The sequence below is a fragment of the Aptenodytes forsteri genome, unplaced genomic scaffold (assembly GCF_000699145.1).
Source record: "Aptenodytes forsteri isolate BGI_AS27 unplaced genomic scaffold, ASM69914v1 Scaffold267, whole genome shotgun sequence".
Lineage (NCBI taxonomy): Eukaryota > Metazoa > Chordata > Aves > Sphenisciformes > Spheniscidae > Aptenodytes > Aptenodytes forsteri.
This window is the reverse complement of record NW_008794173.1, coordinates 3,342,311-3,360,530: the sequence shown is the minus strand read 5'-3', so window position 1 is coordinate 3,360,530 and position 18,220 is coordinate 3,342,311. Positions and strand designations below refer to the sequence as shown.

The window sequence follows — 18,220 nt, the reverse complement described above, 5'->3', positions numbered from 1 at the left end:
TTGGACATGAGGAAAAATGTCTTTACTGAAAGAGTGGTGAAACACTGGAAGAAGCTGCCCAGGGAAGTGGTTGAGTCCCCATCCCTGGAGGTATTTAAAAGACGAGTAGATGAGGCACTTAGGGACATGGTTTAGTGGGTGGTGGTGTTGGGTCGATGGTTGGACTCGATGATCTTAGAGGTCTTTTCCAACCTTAATGATTCTATGATTCTATGACTTCGGCTTGGTACCTGTGTGCAGGTGGGGCAGGCGCCTGCTGCTGGGGTTCATCGGACAGTGGCGTGGCTCCGGGGCAACCACTGCGTGAGCCCGGCTGTCCACAGGTGGACTCGCAGCAGCGCGCTTGCTCGTGGTAGTGATTTGCAATGTCACTGTGATAGCTAATGAATTCAGGAGTGCACGCAGCTTGACAAGTATATCTTTATTTTTTATACCACTCCAACAGAATGGACGTTCTTTCACACAGCACTATAAATATTTTTCACATCAACCACTCTATCAAAAAAGGAGAAATGAAAGCTTATTACAGCTCCATGGCTACAAGGAGTGTGTCGTGGTGGCCTTGTTCTCTAATTTGCTCTCTGTCTCTTAAGGCTTTTTTTCCCCTCTGCGAGGCAGGATTTGAACGCAATGGCCACTACAGAGTAAGTTTCAAATGACAGAAGGGTTAGTGTGGGCTGCTTGTGTGCTTGCACCTCTTCTGCGATGCTAAAATACTGAGTACCAGCTTTCCTGCAAATGTCTGCTGCTGTTCAGTGACCAGACTTCAGCGTAGATCAGTGCCTTCGTGGCTGGTGGCTCAACACAAACACCGAGCTGCTCGAAGGGGGAAAGATAAGCCGGTGTTAAATGCAAAGAAAAGCTTAGCGTAAGGTTTGTTACTGTAACGCAATCAAGTAATCGTCTCTTTTGGAAGACGGCTGGTTGAGGTATTTTGCAGTCGAAACCGTAAAAACAGAAGTCAAGCAAGATAGCTTCATAGCACCCAAACACCGCAGAAACACCGATCGGTGCCGGTTTTGTCACTTGAGCCCCAGGTGGAAAACCTGGGGAGTCTGGGTAACAAGCCACCCCCGTGCAGCTCGGCTAGTGCAACTCTCCTCTTTTCGAAACGGGGCCTATGGTTATGATGCTCATCACTAATTAAAGACGTGACTTCTAGTTTTCAGCCATGTTATTTAGTGAAACAATATAAATACATTCTTCAAGCAATTTGGGGTAGAAAGTGCATGTGCAGTGGTTAAAAAAAAACTTTAAACTATTTTTCTTTGTACTGCAGTAAGGAAATATTTCAGGAAGTAGTTTCCCTTTTTCATGGAACCACGCTCAACTTCGATTGCTTTGTACACCCCTTAAAAACTTGCTGAAAAATTAGAATACTCGTCTTCCAACCCCTCCCCTACATAAGGACACATTTCCCTTATCTCACATATCTCGTTACAATTCAGCGAGGTGTCTGATGCAAGTGCAGCTGGAACCAGCCATCTTTTCCTGTTGGCGCCCAGTGACTTGCAAGTGGCTGTTGCAGTAGAGACCAGCTCGATGATGTTCTTCCTTGGCCTCTCTGTGGCGTCTCCGTTCGGTTAATGTATTGCAAGGGCAGGAAGGTGGCGGAGTAAACGGGCAGATCTTACTTAGCTCATGTCCATCGACTCCGAGGTGGGTAGAGAAGCAGAATCTTTCTGAATGCTCTCAAAAAGTGACGCCATCTCGGGATTGGATCTGATCTGAGATGAAAACTCGGCCATCGCTGGACTTTTCTCTACTTCAGGGATGGTCAGGAGAGCAGCTACTGCTCTCATGGCAGATCGCTTCAGTTCATCCTGCTTCTCAAACTCCTGTTTCACGGAACCAGCTTTTACCTACAAATCCAAAGCACCACTTTAGTTGGCATTTAGGAAAGACAGTAGAGGCACAAAGAATCAGACATGCCAGCAGAGACGGAGACAAGCAGATTATTTTCTGACCGGAGGAGTGTGGGCAGCGGGCTGCTCAGAAGCAGTGACAGAGAAGGCTAACAGCACAGGTGGCTTTGTGGCAGAACCCACCCCCAGCGCGTCACACTCTCTGCCTGATCTTACCTTTGTGGAGCAAGTTGCCCGGAGTGGCTCAATCAGCCGCTCGAGTCGTTGCAGCACGGCACTGGGACAGAGTGTGGACAGCCGAGCCAACATTATGAAAGTCAGCATCTAGACAAAGGAGGAAAGATAAAACAGGCGTTGCTTCACGGCACCCTCCGATCCCCCAGGCTTAGTGTGGATCCTCTCTGCTGAAGCCCGTGTGGTCGTTCTCCCTGTGGTGTCGTGCCGTACCCACACGGTGGTGAGTTTCTTGGTGCTTGTGCAAGGGCTTTTAGTAAGAGCTTTGGTCGTATTAGAAATGGACCCGCTGGCAGCCAACGTACAGGAGTTGGGACCAGACCAGCCGGGCTCTGGTCCCAGGTGCGTGTGGTGCCCTGCGCTCGGGTGTCTGTAAAGGGCTGACAACCTTTGAGAGAAATGGCAACGTTCAGCACAGGGATTGTGCCATTGCTGTACCCACGTCTAAGCGGAGGTAAATCAAATGATAGTATGAAAAGGATGTAGCACTTCCTATTAAGCCATCAACAATGACAACGCTAAATTTTTTTTAATATAGTGTCACTGGCCACACTGAGCAAGTGACAATCATAAGTTTAAAGGCAGAAGGAACTTATTTTAGACTTTGGTAAATTTCCTATGAAACCAGCTATACCAGGGTTGTGTTTTCAAGGCCACCACGGTCAAACTAGAGCTAGACAATGTCAGATGAAAGGCTGCAGCAGTTGCAGAGAATAGGAGACGGCACGGCAGGGGCACTCTGTGCTGTGGTGACACACCAGCTCAATTCAAGCCCAGGCCCCCAGAGAACGAATAACATCAGTGACGTCACCACCCTCCAGCAGTTAAGGCACAGCATCTACCCGAATGTCATAGTGATCCTTCAGTCCATCCTCCACATGGTTCAGGTACTCATAGATATCCAGTCGGTCAAGGCAGCTTTCCAGCAGTGTATACATGCATTCAAAAGCAGCTTTCCTCACGTCAAGGCCATCATCCACTGTGTGCTTGAATGGCCCCATTTCTACCTTAAACAAGAAAAAAAAATACAGCTGTCACCTAACAGCAGACAGGGTGACAGCTTCATCTCGGCTTCCCACACACTGAGTCACTGCCGTATTGCACCCAAGCCGAACTAACGACATACCTCCCGGATGAGTTCCCTTCTGACATTCGTTTCGTTATACAGGCTGGGGAGAACTGCATTTAGTAAATCTCGGATTAAAGAAGGTTTGTTGTGAGCAGCAGAATTAAACATGGCTAGAGCCACACGTCGAACATTCAGGTCTGGATCCTGAAGAGTTTTTAAGAAGTCACCTGTGGGATAAGAACACACCAGTCAGTCCTGCTGCAGTGTTTTAAAAGTATTTTAAAAGTATATCACAGCGTATTTCAAGGAGCCTGGTTATGAAAGCACCTATAGTAAAATAACTCTAGGGGCACAGTCTAACAGAGACATTAGAGATGCTTTCCCTCCCTTCATTTGGGATATAGTAAATGGAAGAAGCATGACTTTCCTGCGTTTGGGCATAAAACCAAACCACATGATTCTAGCTACCTCATCCTAAAGTCAAATCAGAAGCTTTGGTATTCAAGGAAGTTGTTTTTTGTTTTCTTCTTGCTCAGATCTCATCTGCTCAGACTTCGCTGAAACAGAAACTAACTGGATTAGATGAGGTTCACATAGGTGTGAAAAATCCCCAAGCTGCTAATGACGCCTAAGACATCTCATGTTCCCAGCTCACACTGCTATTTACACTAGCCTACCTATGCAGCCTTTCAGGAGAGCATCAATAGGCTGAGGCTGGTCTGCAATTGTGAATTTGATTGCAGTTACCACCGTGCTCCGGGCATGTGGAGAGCCTGCGATGAAGATGGAAAGAAAAAACAGTGGGAGATCAAGAGACAAAATCATTGCTGTAATTTTGAAGTGCATATTCTGCTCTTGGTCACATTACACACGCATTCAAGAGATAAGAGAACAGAGGATTCGTCTTAACAACCTCCTTGTTTAAATCCTGTCCCAGCACAACCTCCATGTGCAGTCCCTGCTCCTAACACCCTCCTGCACACCATGCAACCCAGTGCTCCTCTGATCCCCCCTTGCAGAGATCCCTCCTGTTTCCTTCTCGCCTCTGCAGCCTGGCTTTTCTCCCTGTTGAACCACCAGCAGTTTACAAGAGGACTTTCCAGCAAAACAAGGCATTTCCCGACTCTCACCACTGCCCTTCCCATTACCTGATGACAGCTGTTTTTTCAACCGGGGCAGCAGCTCAGAGGGATTCACCACAGTCAGCTTCCCCAAGCATTCAGCCACCACACTGCGCGTCCCTTCCTCTGTGCACTCACAGTGCTTGAAAAGCAGAGCCCAAATATCCTCCACGTAAGGTTTGAGGCCATTGGCCGGGGAGGAGCTGATGACTTCTTTTAGAGAGTGCAGCAGGAGGTACTGTCTCTTGGGCTGGCTTCCAATCTCTTTCAGCATGAAGGGAAGATACTCCTTAAGATTCCCAACACTGATGTTCCCCAACGCATAGGAAGCAGCGGATTTCACCTCTTCGCTGGGGGAACTGAATGCTTCCAGGATGACGGTTTTGAGCTCTCTCTGAGCACTGAGGTTCATGGTGCGCCCCATCTCTGCCAGTGAAAGGAAAGCTAGCACTTTAACAGCAGAGCTGGACTTGGGGTTTTTTACATCCTGGATAAACTGGTTCGCTATTGCAGGGACTTCCTTTGGGCAGGCTGAGGAAAGGGCTGCCACGCACTTCGCGACAGAGTAATACGCCTGTTTGTGTAACATCACTGATGCCTCAGCTGAACCTGAGGAGTAAATAGGCGCAGTCAGCTGCTTCATCAGCTCCGAGTAACCCATGGTGGCCGTCTTCGTCAGAACCAGAGCCTGGAAGAAGTCTATGATAGCGTTCAGCGCCCCTCCTTGGAGCAAAGGCGAGTGGACAAGCTGAAAGATTTCAGCAAGAACTGAACCGCTGATCTTAGAGATGCAGGATGGATAAACCTTAGCTAACGTAGTAAGGAACATGATAGCCACCTGGGAAACATGCATGTCATTCTCAGTAATTAAAGCGGGGAGCTCCGTTAGGACAGACTCTATCATGGCAGGCTGGAGGCTGTCACTGTAGTTCTTCACCAGGATGTCCAGAGCAGTCAGAGTGCTCAGTTTCAAGGCACGTTGATTCTTTCTCAAGAAGGAAGCTAGAATGGGGAAACCTTCCCCTAGAATGGGTCTCAAATTTATTTTAAGTGGAGAACTAGCAATTAAAGTTAACGCTTTGACTGTTGTCAATCTGGTGATTTCGTTTTTGAGCCTCTCCAGAAATATCTTCAAGGTTGGCTGGAGATCAGTGCTTAAATGGTCTCCCAGATTGCAAATGATTTGTCCCATGCAGGAGATAGCACGCTCTTTCACCTCCTGGTCGATGTCAGCTGCCTTCAGTCGCTTCAGAGTACCAGGGAAAAGGTCCTTCACGTAGGGCTTGGCATCAAAAGTGCAAGATTTGTCCAAAGGCCTGATAACTTTCACAAGTTGCTGAGTAACCAGCAGAGCTTCTGAAGTGATCTTATAAAAGGGGTCTCCAATACAGGTCACAACAGGAGGTAGCAGGCTTTTGATATGAGGATGAAATACCTCCGGCTGGTGGTTGCAAAGAAGAACATGAAGGAAAGACAGTGTATCAATCCTCATGTTGGAGGAGCTGGATTTATCGGCCAAGGAGAAAACAATACCTGTGCAGAAGAGACAAGAATGACTGCTGTCTTATTTCATCAAGTGGTTTTTATCAAACCTACTTACCCCCTCAAAAAATGGACACAATCGGAATCTGCTTTCTTTCTTTCCTCTCCCCACCCAAAAGACACATGCCATTAAAGAGAGCTACTCTCCTTGCTGTCTTTCTGCTTTCCAGGAAGTGGCAATTCAGACATAACTGTTCTTTGTAGCGGTCCTGGATAGCTGGCTACGAAAACTTTTTAAAAAGTTAATTCGAAAAGTCATCCTGGGCTGAGACGAGAAGGGATGGTTAGTCAAGCGCAAATAAGTATGACAAAATGGCATGAAATTAAGACTGGGAAAGCCTAGTCTCAACAACAGGCACTCCAGGCAGCAGGAGTGCCTCTTCATGAGTTTTCCCTTCATACTTCTGTGGAACGTCTTTAAAAAAAAAAAAAAAAAAAGCAGCAGGGGCTCTTATGTTTATCTAGTTTTACAACTTCTGTTAGTATTGTTTGGAACATAACTGTGGACCATTAAAGATGGACTGCCTTTGTAGAAGGGAGGTACTTCCAAGTCCAATTTCTGTGGCACATATTTATGTTTCCCAGAAGACTTAATGAGAAACATTTACAACAATACTGCTTGCCACCCCTGAAGTCACACCTGACTCTTGGTTTGAATGTTTTTTTCCAATCTATTAATTCATAAGAGGGAGGTGCATGGATCAGGCCCAGAGACAATCACAGGAGACATTTTTTTATATTTACTATGCAATCACACCAAAAGCAAAGGCAGGACCTTAGTATTGCGAGCCTTTCAGCAGTGTGGGATGCTTCATGAACCTATAGGCAGGAAAGCTCAGAGAAAAATGTGGTGGTGCAAATTAAATAATCAGTCAATACAAATAATTTTTAAAATGCCACTACATTTTGTAAAAGAAAATGTCACTCGTGTCTCAGCGGGCTAACAGCATAATTCCAGCTAGTTTCAAAGGAGGCTGGAACAGGCCCTCCTAAAAGCATCTCTTCAGGGAACTGTAGAAATGAACTTGATATTCTTATCATGGCTTTCAGTGGTAGACAGAAGCCAGGATTGATCTGGGAGCTGTTTAGCACATTAACATGGAGCAGAACTCGATGTGTATGTCCTGATGCTGAGCAGAGATAATATACAGGAATAAAACTGGAACACGCAGGCAAGGAGCATACATGTTAGGAATGGATTGAGCCAACCCTGCTCCTTCACCCCCAGACCACGGACAAGTTTACCAGGGACTAGTGCAGGGATGTGATCTGCCAGGCAACCGGGAAGAACATTGGCCAGTTCTGTCAGGAGGCTGAAACAACCCTGTCTTGATTTGATGCTCTTTTCTTTGAGCTGCTTGTGCAAGGCCTTGACGATGTTGGGGACCTGCAGTTTGGAGAAGAAAACCAGAAAGAAACACATCAGTCATCCCAGCTCCCAGGGCACAGAGCTATGCTACCAAAGCAGCTTGCTCAGCTGAGCCAGAGGCACTAACAGTACAGCAAGAGAACTAACAGGGTTAGTTAACAGTTAGTTAGCACCTGTTCACCAGAGGAGAACGGACTTGGGATAGATTACAAGACAGTGCACGTGAAGAAAAGATACAAGAACAGAAGAGCTGGAGGGGACTTTATTCTTCTTTTCCATATTCTACAAACAGACTGCCAAGCAGCCCTTCCTGAAGTTAGTGTTATCCCCTAACACAGAAGCTTAAAGAAACACAACAAAATGACCAGACCAGGACACACTGCTAAAAGAGCTCAGAGTTTTACGATTCCCTCCTGGTCTGCTGTTTAAGGATCTAATCCCATCACTATATTTCAACTTGGATACCCTGCCGTTGTTTCAGTGAAACCAAAAAACAAATCACAGGGCTGAGGTTCAAGTTATTGAAATAAATATCTCATACATATAAGATGATTAATCAGTCATGTAATTACATTTTGGCAGGGGTTTTAACCCTTCTGCTTCAAGGACTCACCAGTCAGTAGTAGCATCAGCCAGAAAAAGCTGCTCTCACAGTCACGCTACTCTATAACAACATGGTTATTTCCAATGTTTCTTTTGTCGTCTTCTAAAATGGCATGTGTGGACCACAGTGTTGGCAAGGATCCTGGGCTAGGCAGAGCCCTGATCAGCATGTGTGGCTAAATTATTCTCACTGGAATTACTCCAGCATATTTCTGAATTAAAGCAGTGCATCAGAAAAATCGCTTCCACTCTGATCAGCGGTGATGTGCAGACTGTGTGCACAACCACAGCAAGCTACCCTGGAAGCCACTGGCTGTTTTCCCATAATGAACCGAGTTGCATGCTCTCATACGCCTACTGACCAGATCCAAACCTTACCGAGCTTCCAGTGGCTGACTCTGGTACACTTCTACCACCATGTATTCGGCGAGTTTCCTGAGCAGCAGCTGTCAGGCAACAGACTGACACCTCACCCAAAGGCTAACCTGTCTCATACACAGTCTGCAAACACGTGCCAGAGGCTAGCGGAGGGCGGCAGTGCAGGTCATACCTCAGTGCTCCTGCACTGGCTCAGCGCCCTCTCCCTGGGAATGGCGGGAGACAAACAGCAAATGGTCAGCCCTCGGGATTTTGTCCCCTCTGGTTGTGTGCCCAGGGGCTCCTTCAGCTAGCTATGTTCTCAAGCTTAACTACTAGGCATATTCATCGGTGGCATGGTACGTACTTTTCATTGCTTTCTGATTTAATCCAGCCCTCCATCTCCTCACGCACCTGCTTCTGAAGCATTGTCAGGGGAACGTCATCTTTGCCAGAGGCATCTGAAGCATGCAGCCAGCTCTGGATGGGTAGCGTTTGCTTCAGCAAGGAGATATAAGCGCTGAAGATGTCAGCTCTGACATTCTCCTCCCTCTCTTTGAATCTGCTTATCAAAACCGGGGAAAGAGTTTTGTAGAAGTCCTGAAGGAGATCATGCCTGCTGCTGACAATGGCCTCCAGGCACTTCGCTGCAGACCTGCGGACTTTCCAGCTGATGTCATCATCGTCACTGTACTCATCATCGCTTTCTGGAAAGAAGACAAGGGAAAAGAAGGTGCACCATTATGAGAGAACCAGAGCTAGAGGATCACTTGATCCTCAGAGCTTCCCTCTCAGGCTGACCAGACAAACAGATGCCAGTAACTCACACACATCTGGGAACATGAAATTGTCCAGAATAGCCTGTCCCTACAGATGTCGTTACCAGCCAATATGACCCAGGGCTGCCCTGTGTCAGATTATTCTGTTCCAGGTAAAAGCTGATGGAGAATAAACCTTAATGTTACTACCCTTACTGGCCACTTCAGCTCAAGCATCAAGGCTTTTGTTTTGAAGGGAGAATGAGGTTCCCAGATTTTAAAGCCAGAAATATGCAAATATTTGTCTTAGCAATTCCTGAATGGCACAAAACAGCGTAACAATTTACTATGTTATTGGCAGAACATTTAACATATTCTCCAGGAAGCCGGCCAGGATCTTACCCCAATTAGTATGAAAGTAAACAAAAATGCCTTTCTGCCAGGGAACTTGTTCTAACTTTTGCTCTTAGCTGCCACACTATATACAACTATAAATAGAGGCATTATGAAATGTCTATAGCTAACAGGCATTAAAGGTACCCCTCCTATCTGACCAAGGCTCGACATCCACCTCAAACTAAACACGATTCAGAAAATAAGTGAAAGGTCTCTTTTGAAGACAGTATCAGATTGCTTTCGCTGATGACTAAGGCGTTTTTAGTAGTGGACCAAGATGTTTTTAACGGTGGCACTTTGTTCAGGATTGTAGCTTTGCTTTCTTCTGCTACAAAGTAGTAAAAAATAGCTACCTTATAGTAAAAAATATATTTGTGTGGCTACTATGTTTGTAGGCTGAGTTAAGTTGCCCTGAAACGGTTAAATCAAAATTGCAGGCTTTCATTTAAAATAGCAGTTAAGCATATACCTCTTCCTGCAAAAGAACGCAACAAGCCTCACAAAGAGGGGCACAAGTGCACAAGTACAGGCTCTGCAGCCTCTAGGTGACTGCAAAGACCAGCTTTGGCTGGCTGTTGTGCTCAGGAACAGTGTGTATGTGTGGAAAACACCCTAGTAGACGGAGAGATAAGAGGGAGCAACGCAGAAACCAAGAAAAAGCTGCAGCCTGACAAAGCAACGTGGTTCTGACACACCCTGGCAGGAGTGCTGGCTGCGACAGCCTGGAAGTACTGCTTGCTTGCCTGACCTCCCCTGCGACCAGGGAAAACAGGAGTTTGTCCAGTCTTGTAAATAAGTGAGACTACATGAAAGATTTCCGATTGCTTGTCTAACCAGAGTAAGCTACAAATGCTGGCTAGCTGCCTGGTTAAAAAAGGTAACGCTGCGTAACACCCCCGTAGATGCAGTAAGAGGGTAACTGTTTAACTGCAATTTCTAGATCTGCCTGTAACATCTTTCTTTTCAAGAAATACCGTTTTGTCAGGACCCCAGTAAGGAGCCATCTCTCTCACATAAGCCTAAGCCTACTAGAGCTAAACTATGAGGACAGACAGGAACTGGTGTTACAGCTGCATTCAAACGCTTGGTGTCCCCACCTGAGGTTTGGACAAGCCAGAGAGCAGGCAAGAGCGACAGTGTTCACGCCTTCCCTTGAAGAACAACCCATGCGTATCAAGTCAACTGCTTGGAGCAGGGGTCTGAGGTCTGCCTGGCAGGCTGCAAGCAGCACCGGCACTTTTGGGAGCACAAGGGAGCGTTTCCAACAATCAGGATGGCAGAGCGGCTGCTCCTCAGGATTTCCAGGCTAAGCCTGGCTGCTTGCTGGATGTGCTCTAAGAAACTCCTGCAGTCAGCAGGCACAGGAAAAACAGTGCTTCCTTGGTCTAGCTTTCCACTAAGCTAGTTCAGAGTTGAAGTTCCAGCGTTTTCACTGTCGCCTAAGGCAGGCAGAGATCCGAGGACTTTGTCAGAAAAAAGTAAAGCTAACAAACTCAGAACTACTGCTGGAACTTTGCACACACAGCTGTATTATTACCATTGGTAAATTAAAATAACCCATTTAAAAGAACTGACTGTCTTGAAACAGATCTGAAAAGTAGTATCACAGAGGGTGAGAAAGCAGGAAGGGGAGAAATGTTAACCCAGTCTTCTGCTGAGCACAGTCATCCTCACAAGCAGGCACCTTGCTCTTCATCCTCCCCATTTTCAGTTTCCATCATCTCTTCCTCTTCCTCCTCCTCATTATCATAGTTGTAGTTTGGGTCAAAGGTGATGTACTTCAAACATAACTCCATCACATTAGGGATGTGAGGATCAATTTCCTTTGGGCACCTATTGCGACAAATAAAAATCCTAAGAGTTAATAAATTAAAGACTAAGCAATTTTAAATATCCAAATAACATAATTCATCTCAAAAGGATCCCAAAATGCTTCACAGACTATATGAACATTTTGTTAACATGAGTTAAACCAGAGCTGCTCCTTCCTGCTGTGCACAAAGCAAGACCACGTTTCCCTGAGGAGGATGCAATTATTTCTATAAGGAAAAAAAATAAATTGCCTTCACCACCTGGTTGAATCCTCCCTTCATGGGAGAAAACCTCAGCAGCTCTGCAGGGCTCCTCTTCCAAGACAAGCAGTAAACGTTTGACCAAACAACAGGAGAGCTGCAGCTCAGCAGCTCTTCTGGCTGAGCCCCCTTCCTGCCACCCACTCCCTCCACGCACCAGGAGTGAGGCAGTTCCCTCTTGCTGAGGAATCCTCCAAGGACAAGGAAGACTCCCACTCCTGCAAAACCAATACAGAAACACACTCTCACATGTTGAGGTAAAATAGCTCGTAATTCAAGCCCAACTCTGCATGTAAAGAAGGGATTTCATTTGTGAACTGTCTTTCCCAACAGGAACGCATATAGGAAGGTTCTCAACCCTGGATCCCGAATGGATATTTACGTACATTAGGAGGACACTGATGCACAGGATGGTGCACAGTTGTTCCTCAAGGGCACACACCTTCTCACAAAAGACTCGAAGGCCTGAAAGCAGTACTCTCTCAGCTCGTCGTCTTCCACATTACAGTACCGAACAATCAGAGGAATTATCTTCTCCAGATGTTCTCCTGGGAAAGGCAAAGTAAGCAGCAGTGAGAAATCATTCCAGCCTTCATTCATCCGAGCAGCTAACAGTTCAGCCATCTGCCACGTCCTTGGTGTGCCTGGGAGAGCATTCCTCCCCTGCACCTCATGGTCCAGCCTTGCAGGGATTTTAAGCAGACGACCCCTGCTCCCTGTCTTCAGCCCCTTGCTGGCATTTCAGTCACGGAAAGAGCTGTGATTAGAAATCTTCTAGGACCTAATCTCAGCTCTGGCAGATCTTTTAGAGAAGTAATACAATATGCTGCCTTCTATTTCTTCTCTCATTTAAAATGGGGTGAAGCCACTGACCTAATTTCACAGAGGTGTTAATTCAGACCAGGGAAGTGCTGCAAGACCTCAAGATGAAATCACTACAGAAGGGCAGCCAGAGAGTTACTCTGGTGTCTCCTCCCTTCCAAGTGGAGATCAGAGACCCAGGTCAGGACCACAGAGGGAATCAAAAGCACAAGCCACTAATACATTAGGAACAGAATAAGCACATTTCTTTTACCACTAAAAGGAGCTGCTCTGAAATGCATGCACGTTTCCCAGCGTCATTTCAAGCTACTCGTCCTACCTATGCGGTGTCCAGCCTGCCTACTGATGCCAGCGACACACTGAATGTACGTCCTGGTAGTAGAAGTAGACTCATTCCTCTTCAGCTCAGCAAGCAGATGCTCTGTGAGCTCTGAGAAGATGTTTCCGCTGCAGGTCAAGACAAGATGACCCAAGGCAATGATGGCCCTTTTGCGTACTGCCAGCCTGGGGCTTGTCAGCTGGGGAAGGAGGCAGTTCAGAATGGAGGAATGGAAAGAGTAGAGTGTTCCCCCTAGTCTGCAATCAACAGCACAAGACAGAAGTTGAAAGTCAAAGCCTTGGAGAAAAAGCCCTCTTGCTAGCAAAAAATGTAAAAATCCTTCAGCTATGAAGACTTCACGCATGTTGTGGGGAGAGAGAGGAAAAGGGTGGGTTTGGCATTTTGGTCTGAACACTGACTTGTTCTGTATAACACAGGGAGAGGTTATTTGTCTCCATCATGGAGGAGTTTGATTTTGACTGTGTCCTTCTGGATGACCTGGGGGTTTGTCAGTAACTTCCTGCACGCAGTTGACATATGACACTGTCACTCTGACTTATGTAACAAGAGAAAGAGGCAGCCAGGAAAAAAAATGCGTGTGTGATCATATCACGGGGCTAAAATAAACTTCCCTGCTTTGCCCTCTCCCTCCCTACATTTGTTTGAACTGAGCCTCTGTGGGATCCATCACCAATGTTACTGCCATTCCCAAGCACAGAATGTCGTCTCTCATCTCTGCTGAGGAATCTGCTCTGCTGAGATATTCCCCAGTGGCAGCCAACCCAAATCCTTTATTTTTAAGTCCTCGTAGTAGGATTATGGAAATACAGAAATCAACAGCAAACACATACACGCAGCCCCCTGCCGTACACAGCTGCCAGAAGGAAATCCTTTGGTACCTGCTCAGCATATCTGACAGGATGTCAAGAGCCTCCAGCTGCACAGATACATCCTCCTGCTTGCCAATGGCTCCTGTCAGCTGGGCTGTGATCTTTTTGCACACATTTGCTGTCATAGCGGAGCCTGCAAGAGAGAGATTTTTCCCCACTGTCAGTTACAAAGAAGTCTTTTTACTCCTAAGAACCATTTAATCCCTCCTACATTAAAAAAAAAAGAAATCACCGCTGGGAGACCTAACCAGAATAGCAGTCAACTAGCTTTTGTTTGAGATGGTGGATACATACTGCAAACAGCGATGTATCTCCCTCTGCGGTATGATGCATTAACTATTTGGAAGAAGCTTCTCTTCTTGGGGAGTGTCTTTTACCCTAAAATGGCCTGGCTGTCTCACAGACAGCTCCCAGGCCCATGCCATGCAGGCAGCAGAAATGGGTGGGAAGGTTCTGGCATGTTTTTTTCCCATTTTTAACCTGAAAATGTTCAGTTTCAACACATCGAGGTTTTCTCCATAGGAAGAGCAGTCTTGGCAGAAACTGTTTCTCAGCTCCATGATGAAATTTAAGGGTAGAACTAGATAAATCTGTCACAAAATAATATATAACCCAGGTTCAAGAACGTGTTGAGATTACAACCACAGTCTAGAATCTCAATCTCCTACAGTCCAGATCAATGTCTAGATACAAGTTTAGTCTTCATGCTGGGGTGTGCCTGTTCCAACACCAATTTTTGTTGTGGTTTTTTTCCCAGTCGGTTCAGTGCAAAGCATAAGCAACTTCAAATTTCACAAAACTTCCAAAGGAAGGAACAATTGCTTCCCACACCATTCTGAACAGCCTCCGTGATGCAACAGAGACAAAGCAGAAATGGAATGTCCTTGGAGCATCATTAACTGCTGTACAACACTGAGAAAGGAGCCTGCCTCAGGCCCACACTGTTTCTTGGACTATTATTTCAAACCTTCCCTTTGCTCCAGACAACACTACAGCAACAGCAACCACACAGAGTGGGGCTTAGGGTGAAGAAAGCACATGGGGAGATGTCCAACCTCTCAATTTTGCAGCAAACCCACACTGCTTTTGCTGCCTTCTACCCACACAGTGTCAATCCCAACCCTTAAGGAGATGACTTATCTGTTGCTACCCTAAAACAGTTTCAGTTCACATGATGTATGTTAAATAAAGAATTCTGAAAGGATGGCTCACAAGAGCTTAACATTTTGCAGAAACTGAGAGAGTTCAGCAAGTATTTGCATACTAATTCTAGTTCTCCTCCCAACCTAAAATCCAGCAGCCTGGCAGCACTGCCACGGCCACCTGCCGTGAAGGAACAGACACATGAGATGGCCACAGAGGAAACTTAAATTGCTGGGAGGCTCAGGTATCTCCTGAATAGCTGCTGCATTTTCAGGACACGTAGTTCCAAATGCAGGAGAAGCAGCCAGGGTAGCTGTGGCAGTCAGAAGACTTGGTCCAGCCGGGCTGCAGACAGGAGGTGGTGCAGAGCTGGCACTGCCGAGATCGCAGAGGGTAGTGGCATTGCTGATGTGGAGACCAACGGCCCTGCAAGACTGTCCGAACAGCAATATCTTGATGCACATTGAATGCTTTAGGATTGCTCTAAACAAAAATGGATTTTCCCAGGAACTCAGATGCAGTTTCAGACGTAAGTATCCTCAGGGTGACCAGCTCAAATTTTCATTTCATCCCATCTTTAACCACATCGGTGTCTCAACTTCTGCTATCTCTCCTCCTTATTTCATTACTTGTCCTCTAGCAGGTGAATAAGGAATCTGTATCCTTCAGGCCCTGAATTACACGTTTTCCTGTTTCCCAAAGGCTGTGACTCCCTGTTGCCCCAGTCTGACAAACAGGGACAGACATTTTACCTGTAGAAGCTGGTGGCAGCTCAGAGATGACTGTTTTCAGTCCAATGCTGGAGATATCCCGCAGCTGTTCCTTGTCAGATAACATGTTTGTACACAGCGTATCCACAATGGTTTCCACCTGGTACTCCTTCACTTTGCCAACCAGCGGGCCCAGACTGCAGGAGAAGCCAGACAGAATGAATAGGAAGAGAGATGCTTTCCACCATCAAAAGGGATGCTCAGGCTCACTCCTCCTTAAAGGCAGCTCAGCCCCAAGTGCAAATATTACCAAAACATCAGTATCGAGTACCGATATGCTGCAGCACGTCGTGTCCCTAGGTTTACATACTCTGCATTGTTGCCTCAGTTAACTCTATATCGGACTTCAGTGAATTTTAGATCAGATTTGTAGGAGGACATTTCACATCAACTACTGCAAACATGAGGCCGGTTAATATCTTACTGGAAGGAGCAGCTCAGAAATTATGACACAATGAATTTGAACCAAAGCAGCCATGTTACACAGAGTAATAGTAAAAACTAGAGTCAGGTTTTGGAAAAAAACAAAACTAAACCAACCATCAAAAACTGACTTTCAGGAGGAAATGCCAAATGGGTTTTCACAATTAGCTACCTATTGCCCTCTGCCACGTGTGTGAAAACCTCTACCTGAGCCAAGGCTCAGAATTACAACAGAGGGAAGACCGCTCCCTTTCCCCTGCACTTTTTTTTAATTATTATTATTAGAAAAATTTTCTGTTAATAACCTATGTTTCCTGCTGGTAAGTTTGTATTCAAAATTGTGCATAGGCTGTTTGTCAGCATTTGTATGCAACTATTTATTTTTTTATCTTTACAACGTAACTAGCTAAATTATAAAGCATTAACTGTATTTCAGCAAGTCACGTTACGTCTTTCCTTTCCTAAGCGGCTGCACCTAACTCTTTGAATTAAGTTAATGAATTCAAAATGCATTTGTTTCCCATGAATATTCTGTATCCCTTACTAAGAAACCGCTGTTTCACAGACAGCAAATCTGGTTGCTAGAATTTTCACGAGAAGCAAACACAGATGAGTGGAAACATCATACTACATAGAAAATTCCATCTTCTGTGAACATCCACAGAAAATGCTTTGAGCCCAGTTTCAATCCTAACAACACATCACTCTTCTACCGGCTGAGTGAGCTTGCCCACGGCCCACAACCCACCAGTGGCAGAGATCCACGCCCAAGCCCCCGTGGTTCTGCCACCCCTCCTCTCCCACTGAATGGTCTGCGGGCCCTAGCTTGCAGATCAACACCGCTAGGCAATTCTTCATGCCTCGAATCTAGAAATGACTTTGGAAGGATTTGGGCCTGAACAGAGATTTCTGGCAGATGCTATAGGTATTTTTCTATTTCCCATGAGCTGATACCACCTTGGAGAGAAGAAGCTACTTGCTGTAGCAGTGATGTGGCTGTGCTCCAATTTCTGTGCCAGGTACAAAATGTTAGTCACTGCTTTCTTGTTCCCTTTCTTGTGGGGACTAGTCAAAACTGAATGATTTGAACCAAGTAAGATAGATCTTTTCCTTCGGGTTCAAAAAACATATGAGAATTGAACAGCTCCCTGTGGTTCATGTGCAGCACAACCGTTTTTCTAAACGGGGTTCTAGAGTTTTAAAAGTACCATCATGCTGCTGTTCCAGAGCAAAAATATATTTAAATAACCAGTTCCTGAAGGCTTCACAGTTCTTTTTTCCCCTCTCTTCTCCTTCACATAGCCAAGTGAAAATAGAGTGAAGGAAAGGACTAATCTGCCTCTTTGGAGTTCTGTTTTTTCTTTTTTTTACGTTACACAGAAAAGAGGGACTAGAGGTTTTGGCTCTGTATGCTGCATAATACTAAGGCATAGCCGCTGATCCCTGGGGACTATCATTATTGCTACGTGTCCATACGGCTCAAAGGGAAAGGCTACCAGTTGCCTATAGAGTACAAAAAGAGACAGAGAGACATGTAGGGCTTTCAACATACACTTCTTTCACTGAAGCTTACACACAGGAGAGGTTCTGCTCCCAACAGTCAGTGGTAAAAGTCCCTGACTTCAGTGGGAGCTGAACAGGACTGTCAAAACATTGGCCTTGATGATTTACATTTTCTTAAGTGCTTGTGTGAGAAGACATGGTGCTAGCACTCTACAATGTTTATTGCTGGACACAGTTTACAAAAATGCATTTTCTGTCTTTTTCTTTCTTCCTTTTGGCATAGCTCCCGTAATGCAAACTGTATGGAACATTTTTCTTTCTTCCTTTTGGCATAGCTCCAGTAATGCAAACTGTATGGAACACTGGAATGCACTGATGATAACTTCCTTCTCCAAGCGGTAGAGGAGCCAACGAGGAGAGGTGCTATGCTGGGCCTTGTTCTCACCAACAAGGAGGGGCTGGTGGGGAATGTGAAGCTCAAGGGCAGCCTGGGCTGCAGCGACCATGAAATGGTGGAGTTCAAGATCCTTAGGGCACCGAGGAGGGCGCACAGCGAGGAGCACTGCAAAGACTTCAGGAGAGAGGACTTTGGCCTCTTCAGGGACCTGCTTGGCAGAGTGCCATGGAACAAAGCCCTGGAGGGAAGAGGGGCCCAAGAAAGCTGGTTAATATTCAAGGATCACCTCCTCCAAGCTCAAGAGCGATGCATCCCAACAAAGAGGAAGTCAGGCAAAAACGCGTCAGGCAAAACCACCAGGAGGCCTGCATGGATGAACAAGATGCTCCTGGACAAACTCAAACACAAAAAGGAAGCCTACAGAGGGTGGAAGCAAGGACAGGTAGCCTGGGAGAAATACAGAGAATTTGTCTAAGCAGCCAGGGATCAGGTTAGGAAAGCTAAAGCCCTGACAGAATTAAATCTGGCCAGGGACATCAAGGGCAACAAGAAAAGATTCTATAGGTA

General features: G+C 46.0%; 1 protein-coding gene across 1 annotated transcript in view; it reads right to left on the bottom strand.

Annotated features, from left to right (window-relative positions):
• Positions 1-406: 406 nt before the first annotated feature.
• The window catches only part of LOC103902672 (cullin-associated NEDD8-dissociated protein 1-like), a 22,435-nt gene continuing 4,621 nt past the window's right edge, over positions 407-18,220 (bottom strand). The window contains exons 2-14 of the mRNA XM_009283762.2: positions 15,313-15,467; positions 13,427-13,550; positions 12,528-12,784; positions 11,829-11,934; positions 10,999-11,147; positions 8,575-8,867; positions 7,077-7,218; positions 4,317-5,822; positions 3,846-3,941; positions 3,226-3,395; positions 2,942-3,106; positions 2,082-2,189; positions 407-1,862 (exon numbers count right to left, since the gene is read on the bottom strand). Of these exons, the coding sequence (XP_009282037.1) occupies positions 1,635-1,862; positions 2,082-2,189; positions 2,942-3,106; positions 3,226-3,395; positions 3,846-3,941; positions 4,317-5,822; positions 7,077-7,218; positions 8,575-8,867; positions 10,999-11,147; positions 11,829-11,934; positions 12,528-12,784; positions 13,427-13,550; positions 15,313-15,467 (3,499 nt within the window). The 3' untranslated portion in view covers positions 407-1,634. The remainder of the gene's footprint in view (positions 1,863-2,081; positions 2,190-2,941; positions 3,107-3,225; positions 3,396-3,845; positions 3,942-4,316; positions 5,823-7,076; positions 7,219-8,574; positions 8,868-10,998; positions 11,148-11,828; positions 11,935-12,527; positions 12,785-13,426; positions 13,551-15,312; positions 15,468-18,220) is intronic.